This window comes from Bacillus rossius, chromosome 10, assembly GCF_032445375.1.
Source record: "Bacillus rossius redtenbacheri isolate Brsri chromosome 10, Brsri_v3, whole genome shotgun sequence".
Taxonomy (NCBI): domain Eukaryota; kingdom Metazoa; phylum Arthropoda; class Insecta; order Phasmatodea; family Bacillidae; genus Bacillus; species Bacillus rossius.
Window position 1 is genome coordinate 16,787,000 of NC_086337.1, and position 21,860 is coordinate 16,808,859.

Genomic DNA, 21,860 nt, shown 5'->3' on the forward strand with positions numbered 1-21,860 from the left:
ACTGCTCGCAAATATTCTGTCGAATTAGCATTATTGAGCACTTTCTCCAGCAATTCGAGGCATCACTAGCCAAGAGATCTTAAAACAAAACAACAAAGTCACAATCTCCTTTTCAATTAGTAGTCTTATCACATGTTCAATTACTTGTTGGTCCATAACTGTTTTTTTACTTTCTGTTCCATCCTAAAGACTGCACAATATGTTATTTGTATTACACATAATGTGCAAGTGACTTTTCCTATTTTCCAATTTCGTCATAAATGAAATTTTATTACCCTTACACATAAGCTATTTAACATTAAATTCAAACAATTGTATAACTCTGATGACAAAACCAATTACTACATAATGACTAATGCTTAAAAATTAAGAGCAGGAACCCCTAATAAAGCTTACAATTTTCATACACAGAAATTATTAAAGATAAACAGCTAACCAAACTAGAAGGATAAAATAAAATTTATTATTTAATCCAACCAAGAATATTTTTAATAAACCATTTTCAATTTAAAATTTGATGAGAACAAAATTATATATACTTTAATACAGGACTACAAAAGACCAAACTGTGTCTTTTAAAATTATGATGGCATGATGATTAAATAAATATACAAAAGTAATGAATTAATGAGGTTTTACTGCATATTTAATGACACCATTCAAACAATGTATCATACACTGCAACACTGTACAAAGATGACATTTATTTATTACACAAGCATATAATTATCATATTTGTTATTTATGTACACATTTGGGGAAATAAAGTTTAATAAAAAATTTTTTTTCCATATTGAATCTGAAAATTATTTGTTTCATGCTCATACTTTTCTCAAAATACGCTGATACAGGAATATACAAAAATATTTCTTTGTGCGTATTTATATTGACATAAACTAATGAATCTATTATATTCACCAGTTCTTTTCCCATTAACTACTAAATGAATACTGACAAAAACTGTATTACCTTGGATGAAACACAATAATTCTCATCAACACTGTAAATAACACAAATTTTACCAATAACAGTATGGTCTGCTAGAGGAGGAAGCACAAATGTTAGTCATGTGGTTACAAAATAATTTATGTATTCTTCATATTTTAATTTTTTTTGTTCTCAATTGGTATATTTAAATTACCAAATTTTATTTCCAAAATTACTGTTATATTTACCGTCAATTAAGTTTGTGTTTCCAAAATATAAACGAAAAACTAACACATTAAAATAGATGATTTTAGTACAATAACATGTAGACCCTTGTTTTATTTTTTTTTATAGGAACAATAAAAAGTAATAAATAGTAAAATATTAACTGAAATGTACATATAAAAGGCATATAGCTTCACAAAAATGATTGTAACAATTGAGTTCAAACCAAAAATATTACATTTAATAGGAAATATAAAAATATGTTCAATAACTCATAGCAATAAACTACTACCGGTACATTTTAAATGCCACAGAACTGAAAAATCATGAACAAAACTTACAAAAGGTTATTAATTTTAGATATAGGCTACTCACAATCATTTATTTTTCTTTATCAAGGTTCTAAATGTCTGTCTGCAACATGTTTATGACAAATTCAGCATTTGGCAAAATTGGTTAGGTGGAAAAGAATCTAGAATTTGACATTATGAGATTAAATGAAAGTAATGAAAAAGGATGTTAAAACTCAACAAATGAAGAACAAAATACAACTACCAAAATTTAATTTCACTAATGTTAAATTTATGTATTTGAATACAATAATTCACCTTTACTTAACGTATGTAATAGTCATATTCAGTAGTAGATAAGTCACTGATGTTTGCACAAGACTTAAATGAAAATACACACAAAAACCTAAAATCTTTAAGGAAAAACTATATGATTTGAATTACGTGTGTATGTATGCCAAAAATGTTTTTCTGGTAACATGTTATTACAAAGATGGCAGTGAAATGATTTTAAGAACCAGTGTGAAAAAGTGAAATAAAATGTGTCTGGACATAGGCATATACCACAAAATTTTACTGCCAAGTAATAAAAGGTTTTCTACGTAACTTTGCTGATAACCCCCATGAACTAAACTACAGCCCTCTATTCTCTGTATTGTACCAGTATCACTTGTCACCATAAGGTTAACATACATGGAAGTATCAGAGCATCACTTCCCACAGTTCTCCTCGTCCGTGTCCTCCTCGCTCACTTGCACCTGCCGGCTCTCCCACTTGCCGCGCTGGCGACGCACGTGCGTGATGTTCTTCAGCGGCTCCGAGGGCATGATCGGCACCACGAGGCGCGCGGGCTGCCAACACATGCCACACACGCATCTCAACTGCTTGTCGTCACAAGAACCTAGCAGCAGATAGCACACATCATCTTCAAAGTGGTGGTATGTAGTGATGGGTCCAATCCCAATTTTCTCGAATCCGAATCTCGAAGAGTGCCTCGAATCCACCCCTCAAATCTGAATCAAGGTCTCAAGGGTCAAAAATGTAATAATGCAAAAGAAATAAAAGATGTTTTCATGAAATGCTTCTTCATAGAACTTGTAGGTTGGTAAGGAGATTAGCTACAATTTAAATCGGTAATTACGATACCTACCAACCCATTTCACAATATTACTGTATTAAATTTTTAATAAAACTTAACCATTTGATGAAATGATAAATTACATGAAGTATCACACTGGACTGCCCTCTTATAGAATGACTAGCTAATAACTCGCGGCTTCCTAGCGCAATTTCTGAGTATTGCTAAAATCTTACCATTGAAAAAACGTTATGTGATTAATTCCAAACATTTTTACTGAATACACAAAATAAACTGCCAGATGTATAAAATATTTATTTCATAACATAACTGCTTAAGAATGATATTTTTGGAGCAGTTATACATAGCCCCCCCCCCCCCCCTTTTTTTTTATAGATTAACTATTTGATTTTAAAACCTCTGTTTCAGAATGTTCGAAGATATATTTTACCTTGATGAAATCAAAAATTACTTAATATTCATTTAAAGAGGTAAACAATGAAAAAAATTCTTAAACTCGCACCTAAATTATTTAAACAAAGTTTATACCATCCTTTACACTGAAAAATTCATTTACCATGGTTAGAGATATTCTTGAAATTATGAAATAATTTGATCTTACTGTAAATAACTCCCATTATTAAGGATATTTGATACAATCACATAATTATTTGAAATATAAAATACAGATATCAAATTTATTATACAACATACTTAGTATTACTTAAACAAAAACCCCCAAATTTTTAACCCTAAACTCTTTTCCCACAGGGATGCCAATGTAAAAATTAAGAACTCAGTAAATATGGCAATATCTATTCACCAATTAAAAACCAAACTCAACCCTTTTCTTTCTTTTAACCACAGAAGTGAATCCCAAAACAATAATAAACTTATATCTATATTGATTTAAAATTAATTTTGTGAATAATGATTTTATATATTCCATAGTTTTTTATTTTTTTAAATAATATTAACACCTTGTTATGGAGCCACTCGTTGCGGCATCACTTGTTACGGGGGCCGTAGTCTCTGATAATTACTGACTGAATTTTACTGCGTGCTCGGGTTTTATGGGCGCCACCGTGCCACGTGCACGGACCAATGTGAGACTCTTTCCCAGGGTCGTGACGTCGCCCATGTGAGGCGTGATTTTAATTTCCCCCTGAATACACCTAGCACGAATCCCTGCCCGCTCTCAGTGTCGAGCACGCTATTATTTACGCAGTGGGCTCTCAGGCGTCCCACACGCCGTCACACTCCACGTGGTTAAACACATTTAAATAAGAAAATAATACATTTGATTTACACACCTGATTTATTCGGCGAATGCAACTTACACGATTGAAACTAAAATGCCCGCGGCACGAATCGGTTTAGGTATGAAGACCCCCACGTGGTCACATCTTACATTACATATTACGAAAGAGAAAAGACCGTTGCTGGTCGTAAGACAATTAGTTATACAGTCCCCCGACCGAGAGGAGCTCCGAGGACAAAAAAGAAAACGATTTATACGGAATTAAATTGAAACAGAATTACTTGGCGGTGAAACAAACGGTGAGGTCCCCGGAGTGCTGGCGCGTCTACTCTCGGTCGTTGATGGCGGCGGACTGGGCTGAGATCATGGCTCGCTCGACTAACATGGCGTCCTCCCGCCGAAACAATTGCCGTTAAAAGATATTTGCGAATTCGTGCCACGGGAAACTAAATTAACATGACAAGAATGAATTAAAAATTATGTGACAATTTATGAATACTTGAAAAGAATAATACATATTATAATTAATTAAATGAACATTTAATTATTGTCTGGCTTCGGGTTTCCTCGGGAATGTCCGGAAACGCTATGATATTTTAATACATTATTTTAAAATAAAAGTACATAAAACCCTCCCGGCCGATCTGCCGTCACGTTGCACTTAGGGAATATAAAAACAAATAACACAATTATATTTACTTATGTTTTAGGGGTGCGGCGCACTGACTCGACAGTGCCCTCTTGCCGGGCGAACACACACGCACGCACACGTACGCACGGGTAGGCGGGAGGTTTGAATAGAGGGTGGGTGGTGTTTGGGCGGTGGCATATCGGACTTAAAAGGGGCCGCAGGCCCGGACGATGTCAACCTGTTATAACCTATGAGGGGGTATTTAGGAAAATTTTGAATAATAGAAGGTAGGTTAAGGATTGTTTATTAAACATTTCCTATTCTTAAATTAAATTTGATTTCATTAGAATATATTATTTTTTAATGTTAAAACACTGTTTTCAAAATTTGACATTTTAAAAATTAGTATTTCAGAATGTTGTAAGAAAGAAATGGTAGATGTTGCATGTCTGTAAATAAATAATACCACATAACTTACATCCCGCTTGATTAGCTTCAGAGATTCAACATTTCAATAAAGTAAATCAATTACCTTTTCACCCCTTTTACATCGAATATAGAAATATTGTAAAGGTTAAAACTAATATCAAATCATAATTTTTATCGTATTCTTGCTCAGTTATTTACCTTGGAAAAACTAACGTGCCTTTAGGGTCAAATATAGAAAAGAAGTGAAAGAACTCAACATAAATAATTATTTACATTAATTATGCTCAGTTAGTTACATCCAGTTTTATTTGTTATAGAGCTATGAAATTTTTATCATAAATCATAACTTACGCCCTTTTCTAAAACCGGAGAAACTGAAAAAATACAATTTGTAACTCTATGTGCTTGTTGTTAATTCTTAATTTATAAACCTTAGATGTAGTAAATTCAGAAATATGCATTTTTTCTTTACTCCTCGCGTTACCCCTTTACACCCATAAGTAAAATAATAATTTTTAAGTTTATCATTTTTACCAATTAAATTACATAAAACTTAATTAGTTTCGGAGATACAATTTTTTAAAATAAATGAAAACTTGCCCCATTATTACACCCATTGAAAGACAATTTTTATAAATGCAAAAAATAAGAAATAGATAACTTTGGAATACAGTTTTTTTTGTATCCTATCTTATTTCTAGTTTTAATTGAATTGGAAGTATTCAGTTTTTTTTTAACACACCTACCCCTTTTACTAACCTTAAGAGTTTGAATAAAGCAAAATGGTACAAAAGTGGTTGATAGTTTTCGTATGTGTGTTATTAGTACCCATTTTTTTTATTGTGCTTGAGTAAATTTGTGAAGTTTAAATTATTTATCTTAAAAAACCATATTTACCCCTTTTTCACACTTATTTGCTAGAATTTCGCAAAATGGTAAGATTGTAGTTAGTAGTTTTCAAACGTTTATTATTGGTAGACAATATATTTTACTTTATTAATAATTTTGAGATTTGATTATTAATCAAAATATACTCACCATTTATTCATTTATTACAGGTTTAATGTCGCAAAATGTAATAATTGTGGTTAGTAGTTGTATGTTTATTATTGGTACACCAAATAACATACTACTCTTTGTTAAATTTGGAGATGATATTATTAATTTTAAACACATACTCCTTTTTCACACCTAAACACGTTCACTACCACTATATTAATCAAATAACATCTCACTCAGATCAAGCAGTTTTCTTATATTATATTCCACAAAAATTAATAGTATCACATATATGTGACAGTGGTTTCTAAGCAGAAACTGTGGGTCACATATACAAACAGTCAGTAGCAAATGTGTTAAGGGTTGAATATCGCAAAATATAAAAATGGTGGTTAGTAGTTTTTGTATGTTTATTCATGTACCCAAAATCATTTATTATTCTCAATTAAGTTACGAGATATAAATAATAATCCTAACAACAAACTTACATATTTTTCACATCTTTAGGGTTGAATTTTGCAAAATGTAAAAATTGTGTTTGGTAGTTTTTGTGTGTTTAGTATTGGTACCCAATATTGTTTATTACATTTAATTAAATTTTGTAATCAAATTATTCATTTTTACATAATACTTACACCCTTTTTATGCCTTAGGGGTATAATTTAACAAAAAATTTAAATTGTATTTGTTTTTGTATGTTTATTATTGGAACCAAAAATTATTCATTACGGTAATAAGTATTAATCTTTAAAACATTATTTACCTCTTTTTCACCAACTTGGGGTTAAATTTGGCAAAGTATAAAAATTGTAGTTATAATTTTTTTTGGATGTTCATTATTGGCATCCAAAATAATTTGTTACATTTAATTAAATTCATCGCTATTTTCTTAGTAATATAAAAAAATTTTTTTTTCCATGTATGATGTAGCCCATGAACTTCTTTTCCCGTATAAAATTATGTATTTTAAAGTTGAAATCAATTATTTGTTTAGATATTACCACTTATTTAATTAACAGAAATACAAAGTTGTCCGATGTGTAAAGTTTCTTTTAAAAATGTTTTCGAAAATTATAATCTATCTTTATCTGTTCGTATTCATCACCACTGCTGATGTCCAAATAAAGTACGCGCAGATGCTTCAGAATATGTGATATTTGATAACACAAACATTTTTAGGAATGCATTAGTATTGCTAAATGAGGGATTGGTATATAAAGTTTTGGGTAGAAAAGCTGCTCCTAAAAATTAATTTGAAAGAAACTAGACACCACAGTGTCTGAATGTGGTTTAATAAATTATTGAATGGTATTTGAACTATAATAATCAGCTAAACAAATAGACGAAGTTTAAAAATAATTGCAAACAATTTTTCTCAGTTTTTGATATCAAGTTATACATCACTGCAAACTTGATAGTAATAAAATTGTGTTTGGTTGTACTTCAAGTGAATTGTGGATTGAAATAAATGAAAAAAATGAATTAGTAAACTTGTAAAGTGTAATTTAAAATATGCTACCTATTGGAGTTTTCAGAACATAAGTGGCACATTTCACATTCTGTCCTTTGCCTGTTGCCGGTAAAGAAGTAAAAAATTACTCTATTTTTTTTTTTTTTAGATTTTTTGGTTTGTCCAGTTTAAAGCTCTAATAACTTGACCCTCCTCCACTTTGCCTGGAATCCATTTATAGAAATGATCTTTTAAAAATTCTCATCTTTTTTTTTTTTTTTTTTAAATGAAAACAACAGATGTTAGACACCCAAGGACAATCAATGGCTGACTACATGTATAAATGTAGATTATGTCGAAAACCTGTGGTTGGTTTTCATAGATTTTTTTTCTAATCAACAAAACAACTAAAAAAAACCTTGACTCCGTTAGCATTTTTGAGGCCGTAGCAAACTATGTACGTAAAAAATTTCATCATAAAGATGACATGGAAGATTGTTGTTATTGTGTTTAGTTACCAAAATACGAAATAGTTACTCGAAAAAATGTAGAGCAAAAACAGGAAATTAATAATTTCATTGTAACCTTAAACAGCGTTAATAGAGACAACACTCCGTGATTAACTGTGATAATCTAAAGAAATACAGAAAATGTTATATTTAAAAATGTTTTGAAAATTTATTTTTAACATATTACAAATGATAGCAAACAGTCATAAAAAAAATACGGTATGTGTTGGCTTTCCTTATAATGTTCTGTTTCATTTGGAAATGGTGTGTGTTTATTTACTACCGTTAAGCTACCGCTGTGTTGATTTAAATAAGATGAGTAATTTTAATTTCTCAAAAATTAACTTTTTAAACATCCATTGCAGCGTATGTTTATATGATATTGGTGGATTAGAAATGACAACATTAAAATTTGTTGAAAAAAAATCACTAGAAACAAAACCGATGTGCTTGTAAGTATTCACAATTTTTATTTTTGATGTTTGACCTCTGAAAGCAAATAGTATTTTAATTGCTATTTGCAACTATTAGTGCAAAAATGAGTATATGTATGTTATAGTCAGGTAGTAAATTAAATAGTTAAAATCACATTCTTTAGGTCAGTGTTTGTGAGTTTTGTGCAAGTGCTAAGTGAATGAATTTTATCAATAATGGTAGTAAAATATGGTATGAAAGTTTCTTATTGCAGCTATAAATGATTAAATTTTTTTTAATTTCTACACAACTCTTCACACAATGAGGTGAAATGGGAGTAAGTTTGATTTTATTAAAAAAAATTTTATCTACAAAAATGGGTGAGTATGAAAAATTTGCATAATCATTATGCAGTGTATTTTTATAATTTTTTCAAAATTCTAATGCAAAGTGGTTGATTATGTTTTTATAAAAAAAAATCATTGCTCTGCATTAAATCGTATAAGAAACGTGGCTAAGTGGGGTTTTATAATAAAGGTAGTCAGTACTCGAATCTCTCACTTAGCACAACTAATGCGTTCCTAAGAATGTTTGTGTTATCCGAAATTGTGTATTCTGAAGCATTGGTCTTCATAAATAGCAAGGCTAATTTATTAAAAATGTTCCAAAAAGTTTAGGAAAATATTCTTCACGTAATATAAATGCGTAGAATAATACTAAATGATAAATATGTCACACCATTTATCTTTATAAGCCTACCATTGAATACTTTGAATGACAAATACGACACTGCGTAACTGGAGATAGTTATCGTCAGTCAGCTGATTGACTTGCCCGCCCGGGCATGACATTCAGCTCACGACACGTACCTTTCCGCGAAATTTCCAAACCATCCTTTACTGGCAGTGAAATCGATATTACTGTCTGGATATATACATTTTAATTTTTCAAAAATTAAAGTGCTTATTTGTCTATCACCGCTTGGTTCACATCAATCCTGTCAGGCCAGTAATTTTTTTTTATTGCACCATTCATTTAACAACCTTTTCCATGCAAATGATATGTTAATTTCTGTTTGGTATCTAATGTCAAATATGTTCCAGCTAGTATAACCAACAGCATCAGATGTTTGATAAGAGTACTATTTTGCGCACAGTTGACTTACTTAAAACTAAAGTGCGACCAACATAAGTGTGGCCTTCATGACAATCTGCAATCTGTAATACTTACAGTTTTGTCTAAGATATTTGAACATGAAGCATTATGCTCTTACTTGGAAGCCATGTAAATTTAAAATCGCGCTAAATGAGTTTGTGCAATCTGAAGACATGCTAAGTGAGGGATTGGTATATGTGAATGTTGTTTATTCTTTTGTATTCTGTATAATACACCAAAGTAAAATATGACATACATTTGACTTCGAAACTATTCGCACTTGATTCGAAAATGTTACTATTCAATTCGAAAACATTCTACCACCAAAATCCACTATTCTCACATCCGTAAAAAATTTAGGCCTTTCTTTCCAATTAAATTTATTGGTAAAGATTGTGAGCAATGTATGAAATTAGGACTGAAGTATTAACGTCGTGTTGTGACACTAGACAACACCAGCTAACTCTCTAACTGAATTATCACAGTTAATGCCAATTCAGTGGATCTTTCAGTTGCACCTACCGGTTCGTTGCGTTTGTTTCCGCTCGGCTTACTGCTCGATGGAAGATGTATGCGTTCGTTGTACTGGATGCTCGCACCGTCCGTTACCAACCGCAGCAGAATACGGGCGATGTTGCGAGCGTCGTCGAGTCCACAGTGCTGCCGCCCTTCGAAATCCATCTGCAGATGCTCCAGCATCAGCTTAAGGCATGACTGCAGACACAAAACACACATTATTTATTTGCCTAGACAACCACCATCCTACCCATGTACAATTCTATCATAGGCATATTAATGGTTAGAGCTACTAAGCAATAGGTCCTACAAAAAATTTTCTAAGGGGCCATGTGGTATGGAAATATTTCTGGAAAAAAAAAACAGCTGACTATGATTTGATAGTGTTGATAGTTTTGATATTCTACATTACTTCTCAGATGCTATGTATATAAACTAAAATGAAATACATTTCATATAATAATTTCTAATATAAACATTACTAAAAAAACATTATTTTTAACACAGTTGTCCTCATCTCCATAAAAATTATAATTTTTTTATAATGCTTTCTACACTACACCATTAAATTTTTAATGTCAATAAACAAAACATAACTTTTGCCAATAAACAAACCATAACTTTTAAGAAAAACAGATTTAATGTGTCAAATAGTTCCAGAAGATTGGCTTCATTCCAATAAGACACGATGTGGAAAAATGCCTGCCAAGATACTGCTAATAATGCTGTGTGTTGACCAAAGCCAACGAAGATGCGTGAGCAATCTTCTAAGTCAGTCGTGTAGCAAGAATATTTAACATTTTCACAGACTATAAAAATAACCACATATAATGTATGTCGGAATATTATACATTTTAAAGCTTAATTTAGAATGAAACATTTTGATTAGAAAAAAAGGAAAGTATTACTGATGAAAAATATTAAGAAGAGAAGAATTACCATTGTCAATGAGCCTCATAAATAAACTCTTTGGTTACTTATTTTGTTAAGTTAGGTGGATAGTAACACAAAATACATTAAATTATTGTTACAAAATATATACCAATAATAGATTCTATAAATTAATTAGCAAATATTTCACACGTCAAGTTTGTTATTTAATTACTTTTGTAATTACTGTTATTGGAGAGTTTTCCTGGAAATTTAACACAGCAGCTTTATTGTATTTTAGTTTTTGTCTCAAATCTTCTCAACAAATTTCATTACATAATATTTTACAGCAGTTAAAAATTAATGCTATTGTTCATACTATGATCACTTGTGTTACATAAAAACAACTTGAAATTAATCTTTAGTAAACATCTGGTGAAAAAATTTGTGACCAGAAAAACAAATGCACAATGGCTATTAGAATGAAATTATTTTTCATTTAATGACAAGAAAATAAACAAACCAAAGCCACATGTGAGACTATGCCTTTTAATTCTCTATTATATAAGATTAAATATGCAACTATATATTTATTTCTGTATAAAAAACATTTCAGATCATTGTCTTGAGTTACGAGGTAACATAATGCTACGAACGTGGGCAGACACGCATGCCGGACCTCACCACCCCCCTGCCCCTGCGCACTCCTTCCTCGGTGCTATCATCTATCGTTTAGCGGCCTGGGAATTCTGCAGGCCACTGCGTGGAGTGGCGTGGATTATGCGCCAGTATTCTGGACGCTTCGAGTGTCGGGTCGGCCCGGGACGACGCGACACTTACAACCACTCCGGTCAGTTCCAGAAAGATGGCCGACGGGTATAAAAGCGTCGATGCTGGCCTCTGTAGGAGTTCACACAGCAGAGTTCCAAAGAGGCGAGTTAAATCGAGTGAACGAGAAACCCCTCATCACTCTTTCTGAGCAGCGCGGACATGGAACGACAGGGCCGTGCGTGTGACCGAGTGGCGCGAGACTGTGTGTGAACTGCGGACTTGACAGATACTTAGTGATATGTGAACTACATTAAGTGTTGTGATTTAATTAGTAATGTAAATATTAGTAACAAAAAAAAAACTGTATAAAATTAATTGGGGTATCCCTACAAACCTGTTTTACCCACTCGTAACAATAATGACTCGAACTGCATAAAAATAGACTACTTTAGGTTTTGATCTCATACGACACTAGTTTCAACAAATTGTAGTCTAAGGGCAGGATTCATAGTCGAAGGCTTGTTTGGCGAATAAGTAATACTTTATAAGGTAGTGCTTATTCTTCAAGTAGTACTTATTCCAGCAATGAATTCACAAACCTATACTTGACAAAGTAATACTTGAACAAGCACTACTTATATTGGCCACGCTGTACTTGATGAAGTATATCAAAAAGTAAAGGACGAATTTTATGTCAACGTAACGCAAGCAAATATACCGCTGTAAATACATAGTTTACATGTTTGAAAATAAAAATGCCCACGTTTCAAACCATATATGTGATTAAAATAATGAAATTAATACGTAAGATGATATTTATACTTTGTTTGATAGTGAACTTGAATAACATAAATATGAACATGTATTAAAAACGAATTTACAACTACTGTACTTAAATATGTTTTGAATGTTTGTGTTGTTAAATTATGTTGGCCATCTTGTGTCTGTGATCTATAAGGGAGACCTAAGATCCACATAAAGTTCTGCCATTCCCGATTACACCCGAACAATTCACCTTTGGCCAACTTCGGGATTTGTTTTATTTTTGTGCAGGAAAAATGAATTCAAATATTAAAAGTGGTCGGTTAGGTTAGCTACATTAAAACACTTTAAAACACTATGGACGGTTAGTTAGGTTAGTATAGCTACATTAAAATAAACAGAGAAATATAATTATATAAATAAACCCGAGGTTGGCCGAAGGTGAATTGTTCGGGTGTAATCGGAAATGGCAGAACTTTATGTGCATCTTAGGCATCCCGATCTATAAGCGGGTGAAGTTAACCGCATGGTAGCGAAACAATTTTCGTGATTCGTGATGGCTAATGAAAAAGAAAAGAGAGGAAAACATTATACTGATTCGGAAAGAATTTTTTTTAAGCAGTTGGTCTTAAAATACAAAGCAGTAGTTTCTTTCCTCAGTGCAGGTTCAATTAACAGCATGATAATTTGGATGACTGTGTTCTTGCTGAATCTGAAACGTCGCTTGAACTCAGAATCACTATACCATTCGAAAGGGTTTAATGCATCTCGTATGTAGCACTTTGGTGTCCGTACATTGACATGGTCCTCGTAAACTTTATCCACAAGTTGTTCAAAATCATCCCATTCACCAAAATCCATCACGCTAGCTGCAGAAGAGGTTATGTACGTAGACTGTATTGTTTACAAAACTAAGCGGCAACGATTTGTTTCGTTTCTTTTCCCCAAATTGAATTGGTTTACTCTCTCAATTTTAATTTAATATATGGAAAAATTAACGGCAATTAATACCTTACATAACGTATTCCTTACAACAAACAAATACGTACCGCTACGTGAGTCAGTTAGATAGCCGACTTCATGAAGTATTACTTATATCAATGAATAAGCATGGCTTATTTGATTATGAATACTTGCGTAACAAGGCAAACTTATTTCATGACTGTGAATTCATATTGAGCAGTACTTATTTGACGCAGTGCTTCGTGAAGTATTAATTGAAGTATTCCTAATAAGCAGGGCTCTTTTTGTATGCTATGAATTTATTGCTTATACCACCACTATGAATTCCGCCCTAAAAGAGTCTACTATTGAACTACACAAATAAGTTAACTAAAGAAGTTTTTGAAATACATTACTGAACTGAGAGCTAAATATTTGTAGTTCTAAAAACCAAAATGATGTTTTTGTTAAAACCGAACCTGCTATTGACATTATTTTCAAGAGCTGTAACACGACAATAAATATTGCAATTCAGCTCCCACAACAGACATAAGCTCATTTGAAACTTCAAAATATCTAGTTCATCCCCATTTTGTTGGAATATTAATTTACGAGAGCAATAAAAACTGATTACATTACAGCCACACAGTTCTGTGAGGTAGCTGTTATAACGTTAGTTGCCTATTACCTGAAAAAAGATTTTACAAATAATAATGAAAAATATTTTTTGCCACAATTGAATGCAATGTTAACATACCTTTTTGCAACGATAGAAATTGCTGAAAACTTTGCGGATGTTGATCCACTTCTTTGCCAACGACGGGTATGGTATGTTTGAAATCTGTAAGAGAAAATAAACAAAATCCATTTCCAGCAAGTTTTACGTACTTACAATAAATAGAATTGAGAAAAGCAGTGGTATAGGCTGCATTTTAATCTCTCTCACATGTTAGAGAAACATCTACAAAATAAATTCAAGCTGTACAAACCACCTGATTAAATTAAAAATATTTAATAACAACCCAGACATTGTCTTTTATACTGACTTGTCCAAACTTTTGGCTGTGCACACTACCTTTAAGTTGACATTGAAATACTGTTGGAGCCAATCTGTGCCAATGTGAAGTAGAAATCACATGACATGATGACTGACTGTACCTGTCTGACACTTCGTAAGATTTTTGACCCAAAAAAAAACTACAGGTTCAATTTAAACAGATAAAATAAATGCATTAACACTAGCAACCATGGGTGTAGATCATGGAGAGGAGGGGAAGGGGGGTGCACCCCCCTGGAATCAAAAAGCCCCTCTCTGAGGTGGCTCACTTGCGCTTGCAAATAGTAACTGTGAAATGGTGATGATAAACAATATCTGTATATTCCTGGGAATCCTACAGATTTTCGCTCATGCTAGCAACCCTGGTACCAAAATAATTCATTTATTTTCTAAACTGTGTTGTTTCTTTTACTTGTTCAGATATGTACACACGAGCTGTGGCAAACAGTCTGGTAAAACTGCCACATTCCAACGAATCTCTTATTAAATTAATTAAATTTAATTAAATTTAAAAAAACAGTAAGTAATATTGTTTGAGGTCCAACCAAGTTAATAACGTAACATTATTTTTTTACAATTAAAGTGGCTCAAACATTTCAAAAAAGTACACATCGAACACTGGTCCTCAGCGATTCAGCTTGCTTACCTCACACTGGCCGTAGAGAAAGCGGCCCATGTCCCAGGGCCCGTCCGTCACGATGGCATATTTGTGCTTCATCCCGAGCTTGTGTTTCGACAACCACTTCTCGAAATCAGCCAAAACTTCAGGAAAGGGCTTCGCTGAATCCACCTGATCCTGGGTTATCCCAGTCAGCGCAATGCAAAAATCTGTCAGCACTGGGTTCAAAGTTGGCTTGCAGAACGACTGGAAGTTGTCGACGACACACTGTTTCTCCGTGTCCACCAACACCGCGGGGAATTCTATGATTTCGTGGCTGTTCGAAAAAGAGACAATCTGACATATCCCAGTTTACAAACTACCATATCCTCTATAATTAGGGACAAGATTTTATGCTTTTATTTTAGGTGTTACTTTTTTATTTTTATACATTGTCGTTATCCACAAAATAAAGTGTATTATTCAGCAAATATGAAACCAATAATATATTTCTTATTACTTATTTCACCAAAATAGTCACATTTAAACCAACACATGCTGCACTTATGCAATAAAATTATTAATAATAAGCAGGTATGGAAAAAAAACTACTCAGAAAAATAAAATTAAATCTATAAATTTTTGTATGTTTAAAAAAAAAGTCTTCATTAATGTAAAAATGTGTTTCTAAAAAGTGATGCAAGATCAAACAATGAAATATTAATTTTTATAATCCATTTAGTTCATATTGTTTGGTAAAAATGCATGCTAAATGAGTTACATTCAATGAATTTACCATAACAGAAATATTTTTTTTTTGTAATTTGAGTTAAATGCTGTCAAACTGCCTACTGATTTCATGTTTTTTAGTTACATTTAGGTGCTAAAAGGTGTATTAACTTTCCTTTCGCTGTTACATGTTGTATTGACATGGTTTATTGTGTTATTTTGGTTTTATCGCAATTAACCATATTGTCGCGGGTTGAAATTTTGCAGGGTTGTTGAAATCAAATTTAGGGACTTTATTGACGGGACTCTGGGCTGGCTGCTCTGTTCACTCGTCAGCGCAAGTGGCGTGACCATGTAATTGGGGCACGGGGCCGGCGCGGCGCGCTGCGGGCTTGCAGAATTTTGTTTGTTTGTTTGGCCGCGCGCTGGCGCAGCCACGGGCCGCAGTTACTGGGGCGCGCTGTCGTAACAAGCCGCGCGGTGTGGCCTGCACATCGGGGTAGAGGGGGGTAGTCTTCCCAGATGTTCTAGTTAGTTGTTTAGTAAATTTGGCTTCAATAACGAGCGGTTGTTATGCTAGGCGCGGCAGGGCGCGCGAATTTAAGCGCAAGTGATTGGTGACTCGGGGCTCACTCAGGCGGAGGCTATGCTTCTCACCTGTGGCCACGAGTTGTTAGTTCGTTCGTGATGTAGGAATTCAGACTCACTCTGGCGGAAGCTATGGCCGACGCCAGAGGCCACGAGTCGTTTAATTCGTAATGTAGTTTAAGTTAGGTCATAATGTAGTCATCTTCAAGCTTTCGGGCGGAGGCAATGGCCCTCGTCACTAGTCGTTTAGTTATAATTTTTAAAATGTAATGTTTGTTCGGATTTTAAGAGCAGGAGAGGCCCCTACGTTAGTTTTAAGTAATCGATCAAGAAAGGCTTTTCGGAAAATGTGAGTATGGACTTATCTTTGTTTTAATTTTAAGTATTAGTTATGATTTGAGGTATTCGGAAGGACTAGGGAAGTGTTTAGTGAAGTTCTCTCATTCTTTCTCTTGTAAGGTCGTTCAATCGTTAAGGAAGTAAAGAAGAGTATTGTTTTAAATTTTAATCCCGATGTGTAAATGTTCGTCAAGAATGATGTTGATTATTTGACTTTAAGAATAAAATAATTTTAATTTAGTATTATGTTATTTTGCAAAATCTCCTTAGTTCAGCTCTCACCAGACATCCTGTACGGGATGACGAACCTATGATCCTAGGTACAGTAAAGTATTTTATGAAGTTAAGACTAGTTGATGCCAAGCGAGTTGTTTCTATGTAAAGAGCTACGATTCTCTCCCCCCTCTGAAAGTGAGACGTGACAGAAATGGTGGAGGCGCCGGGTAGGTTCTATTTCTGGAGAGAGAGAGGTAGATTTTTATGTTTATTATTAAGTTAGTTTCAGCTTCTGATAGCAGGTTATTAAGAGTTTACTTGAGGAGAGGATTACGGAATTTAATCTAAGTGGAGGAAGTCTTTGAGATTTTTTTTTTGACGTAACAGATGTTTATTTGAGTATACTTGTAAGGATAAAGTTTATAGTGATAAGTTGTTTTAAGTCGTTGAGTTTATCAGGGATTTTTACGTGAGGAGAATACGTTATAATTTAAATGCTTATTAGAGATAATGCAAGTGGTTTAATTTAATTGAAGTTAATTTTAAGATTGTAGGTTAAGAGAATTATAATTTAAAATAAAGTTTTTTTTCGTAATTAGGAATTATTTTCAAGAGAAGTTTGTTTAGTTGTTGTGCGCGTAGGAGACGAGACGTACGAATTAAATCAGTCGAGGGAAGGATAAACGTTAGAAAGGAATTAAAGAGAAAACGAGAGTTTATGTAAAAGAGAGTTATAGAATTTATAGTGATGTTTTGTTTTAATTAGAAAAATGTTGAGAGTTGTTTCAGAACGACACGTCAGTGGACGTGGCAGAATGAACACGTGACGGGGAGGTGCTGAGACCTAGCGGTAAACGGAACAACTGACAAGCGAGGGTTGGCGCACCTGATGGAATTCGGTGACGTCACGGGCTCGTACGGAGACGTGGACAGGCCGTGACCTTGTTTTGATCAGCTGTACGGTAACTTAGCGATAAGAAAATAGACTATTGGTTAAATAAATTTAAATTTAAGTGTGTTTTAGGAGAAGAGGAACTTTCAGTATGTAAGTAATTTATTTTAAGAAGGGTATGATGTATAGGCTAGAAGTGTTTCGTTGTAAGTTGTTTATGTTTTTGTTAGTTAAATTCTACCTCGGTTTTAAAAATAAATTTTTTTGGGATTTGTAAACAGTAATAAGGAGGTACACTATAAAATCGATAAGCATTGAGAAAACTGGGAAGGATAGATTTTGTGTGTAGAGGGAATTTACTCCAAAAGAACAGAGAGACAAAATTAATGTTTTCATTAGAGCAAGGGACCCTAAGGTGAGGTGTTGTGTCCCTGGGAAGTAGGGATTGTAGAGCAGACCCATAGCAGATGGGCTGGCTACGTGAATTAAGGGTCAGGAGAACCCCTGAGAGTTGTGAGTAGTTTGGGGCAGGAGTTCCCCAAGGTAGTACCGAAGTGGCTATCCTGTATGGGATAGGGTACCATTTCAATGAATTTTGTTGGTGTGTAGTGGGCCTATAGCAGATAGGCACTACAGTGAAATTTTTGGTTATTTTGTGAGGTAAATTCCCTGGAGGTTAAGTAAGATTGGATTCAGTTAGGAAGGAGGGAAATGAGAAACATTGCTGTAGAGAGTTAGTGTACTTGCCTAATGTGAAATTGAATTTTAATAAATTAATTAATGAGAAAGTTTTCTTGGTCAAATAATAATGGAAGGGATTTAATTATTTTTTTTTGAGTAAGGCATTTTAAGTAATGAAATAAAATAATGTGAAGTAAGTTTGAATAATTGGGGAGGAGTTTCTTTAAGAGTTTAGATAATTGTTTTTGAATTTATTGAGATATTCAGCCAGTGAAGTTTGAGTGTGAGAGATACAGTGAGATTTTAAGGAAATCGGTTGTTTATTAATTAGGACAAATGAGATTTTATGATTAAGAGTCAGTAAGCATAGTTAAAATTTACGACATGATATTTATTGACAGTTTACAGTTATTAAGGAGAAAACAGAGTAATCTATTTATTTTTATTTTAATGGTTTGAAGATAAGATTATGAATTTTTTTTGGAAGTTTCTTTGGCATGTTGGAATAATTTTTTTTTGATTTTAAGAATTTACAGAGAAAATTTAATTGATTTACATTAGTTTGAAAGTATGGAGGTTTAATGTTCGATTAGCCCTAACTTGATGGTCGGATCCCAAAAGAATGCCGTAAAACCGATAGCCAATTGAGAGGAATGCGGTAGGCACTTGTGTAGAGAGGGGTTGTGGGAAAACTCCTTGGGACTGATGGCAGATCAGGGGCCCTAAATTGTGTGTGATGCTGTAAAACCAGTGCAGAGAAAGCCTGGTATGCTTAAATTTTTGGGCACAGGTTATGTAAACCTGGGGTTCCATGGGATTTAGTCATGTTAGCTGCTGTGAGACATTAAAATTTCCAGGCTCCATAGTAAATTCAATGTAAATTTTTGTTTTCTTAAAATAATAAATTTGTTTTTAATTTTTTTTGAGATATTTGATTTGTAACAGTGAATACAGACCCCGAGGAATAAGAGTTGTCATGATGTGAGAGGAGAAGGTGGTAGGCCTAAAAGGGTACAGGCACCACAGAGGTTATTTGTATTGCATAATTTAAATATAAGGAAACTTGAGAATTTGAAATTTTGTTGTTGGGTTGTACACCCATAAGAAGAGTATAGGCAGAATTTTTATTGTTATGAGATGTCTAATTTAATGGAAAAGAAGAAGAAGTAAGTTTAAAGATGCAAGGTAACATTATTATTGTAATAATTGAAAGAGATTAAGAGGTAGAGAGAAATAGGCAGTTTTTGTTTGTAAGTACTAAAGTTTACATATAGAAATTTAGTAACTAAGAATGAATAATAAGTTAAGTCTAGTGTAAAAGTTTTTTTTTAATTTTGTTAAGTTAAGAGTCATAAGTAAATTTTTTTTGAGAGAGATTGTCTTTGATAGGAAGTATTAGAAACTTATGGGAATTTTAGGGTAACATAAATAATGTAGGTAATGAATAATAAATAGATGGTAGGTCTTAAGTTAGGATTAACATTTGAAGCAGAATTTAATTAAGAAGAAGGAAAATAAATAGGCCTAATGAAAAGAACAAAAAAGGATTTTATGGTAAAGCATTTTTTTTAAGTAATAAACAATGAATAATAATGTTGTTTCAGGGTAATGTGTACTAATAATACAATTTTTTTTAGGACCAAAGAACAGGAATTATGTAATTTAAATTAACATGTATTTTTGAAACTGTTACAGATTCCTTAAGATGAGCTGAGCAGCAGTCCAGTTTACAAGATGACAAGAGTTCGAGAGACAAGATACAAGATCACTGAAACAAGAGCCAAGACTGAAGATTCAAGAGAAGAGAAAGCTGGCAGCCATGGACTTACAAGTGGAGATTAATAAGGTCATGTAAAGTTTTATTTTTTTATGGAAGACAGTAACTGGAGTTTTTTTGTTATAAACATTGTTTACAGAACTTTTTAGGTTATAGTAATGTAATGGAACTAGTGAGTTGTGGTAGCTGTCAAAAAGAACTAATACCTTAAGTTTAATTTTTAAAGTTAATTTTCTTAATTTACAGAGGGATTAGTAGTTTTTTTTAAAACCTTATTTAGGTTGGAATTTAAATACCATAGCTTATTGTAAATGTGTACGAACAGATCAAGTTCACAGTACTGATAGGTAGGTCAGATGATCTTATTGATTTTGATGATTTGTTGTTTTGAGTTGATTTTTAAGTGTTGTGAATTAGACAATGAAATAGTTCTGAAAACTTAAATTATTTCAAGCTAAGAAATAGTAAATTTAATTGTAACTCGAAGGACACCAGAATTTACTTTTTTTTGAATTAGTAATGTTTGAAAATTTTATACTTTACAAGAAAGGTTATAAACAAACAGATCGGATGGAACAAGGATGCAGTAAATCACAATTTCATTTAGAATTATTGATTAGCTTTTGAGGTTATGAAGTAAAAGTAATTATAATTTAAAAGTTTGAATAAAAAAATGGTTTTTTTTTTAATTTGGTTGAAATAGAAAGTTTAAAAGTTAATTAGTCATGATCTAGGTGGGTGATGGGGTGGGAATTGGCCACTCTTTTTCCCTATAACCTCCCTAACATGGCCTTCTATTACATCTAACAGAAAAAAAAGAAGAAAAAGAAGACTTATTATTAGTTAGAATGTTTTTTCATGAAGATACCTGATGAACTTTTTTTTTATTGTTGGGAAGAATAGTAGCAAGATTAATCAGATGTTTTACTCAGAAGAAGAAGAAGAAGAAGAAGAAGATAAAGCAGTTTTATGACTCGACAAGCCAGAGATTGGTGTTTCCCCTCTGCGCTTCTATTGACTACGTTGTTTACTCTCATGGGATAGCTGGTTCGGCAGCATGGAGAGAGATTGGTGGGCATTGTGGTTGCCCCCAGAAGAAAAGAAGAGTAGAAGAGGTTATGGGTGGGTCATGTGAAGTGACCTTCAACCCAGTTACTTCGTGGGGACTATTTGCTGTATAGAGAAGATCAAGACTCAAGAGTTAGGGAAAATCATTGAAGGTCATGTTTCCCTTCCTTAAGTTTTTCCTATCAAATTATTTGCCTGATTAGATTATGCTAAGGGTGGGATACTTTATGTTAGCAGTTGAATTAATTTATTTTATTTTTTTGTGTGTTTGCATCCTTGCCCATCGATTGCAGTTTAGTAGTTAGTTTTGTATTTGTCAGGCGTGATGGTAATGCCTGTTGATGATGTTTCAGAATTGTAATCTGTTCGTGATGAGGATGGCACAACTCCGAAGCAGATGTGGGGAGAAGTTGGGAGCTGCCCTGGAAGCCAGTCCAGTAGCTGTTGGAGTTGAGTGGTGTTTGCTGATGGCCAGCCCAGGGAGCTACTCTTCTCGACAACACTGACTTCGAGGAGTTGCACCAACCTTCACGAGATAAGAGTTTAATTAATTGAAACACTGTAAGGACACTTAATTTTTTTTGAAGAACGAAAGAAGTAGGGTGATAAACGGAAACTGAAAAAAATAATAATAATAATTGTCAAGAATTTGCACATTGTTTAACGAATACTGAGAAACTAAGAAC

General features: G+C 33.2%; 1 protein-coding gene across 1 annotated transcript in view; it reads right to left on the reverse strand.

Moving 5' to 3' along the window:
• Positions 1 to 252: 252 nt before the first annotated feature.
• The window catches only part of LOC134535797 (3'-5' exoribonuclease 1-like), a 35,030-nt gene continuing 13,422 nt past the window's right edge, over positions 253 to 21,860 (reverse strand). The window contains exons 3-6 of the mRNA XM_063375078.1: positions 14,933 to 15,221; positions 13,987 to 14,070; positions 9,891 to 10,082; positions 253 to 2,293 (exon numbers count right to left, since the gene is read on the reverse strand). Coding sequence (XP_063231148.1) covers positions 2,153 to 2,293; positions 9,891 to 10,082; positions 13,987 to 14,070; positions 14,933 to 15,221 — 706 coding nt within the window. The 3' untranslated portion in view covers positions 253 to 2,152. The remainder of the gene's footprint in view (positions 2,294 to 9,890; positions 10,083 to 13,986; positions 14,071 to 14,932; positions 15,222 to 21,860) is intronic.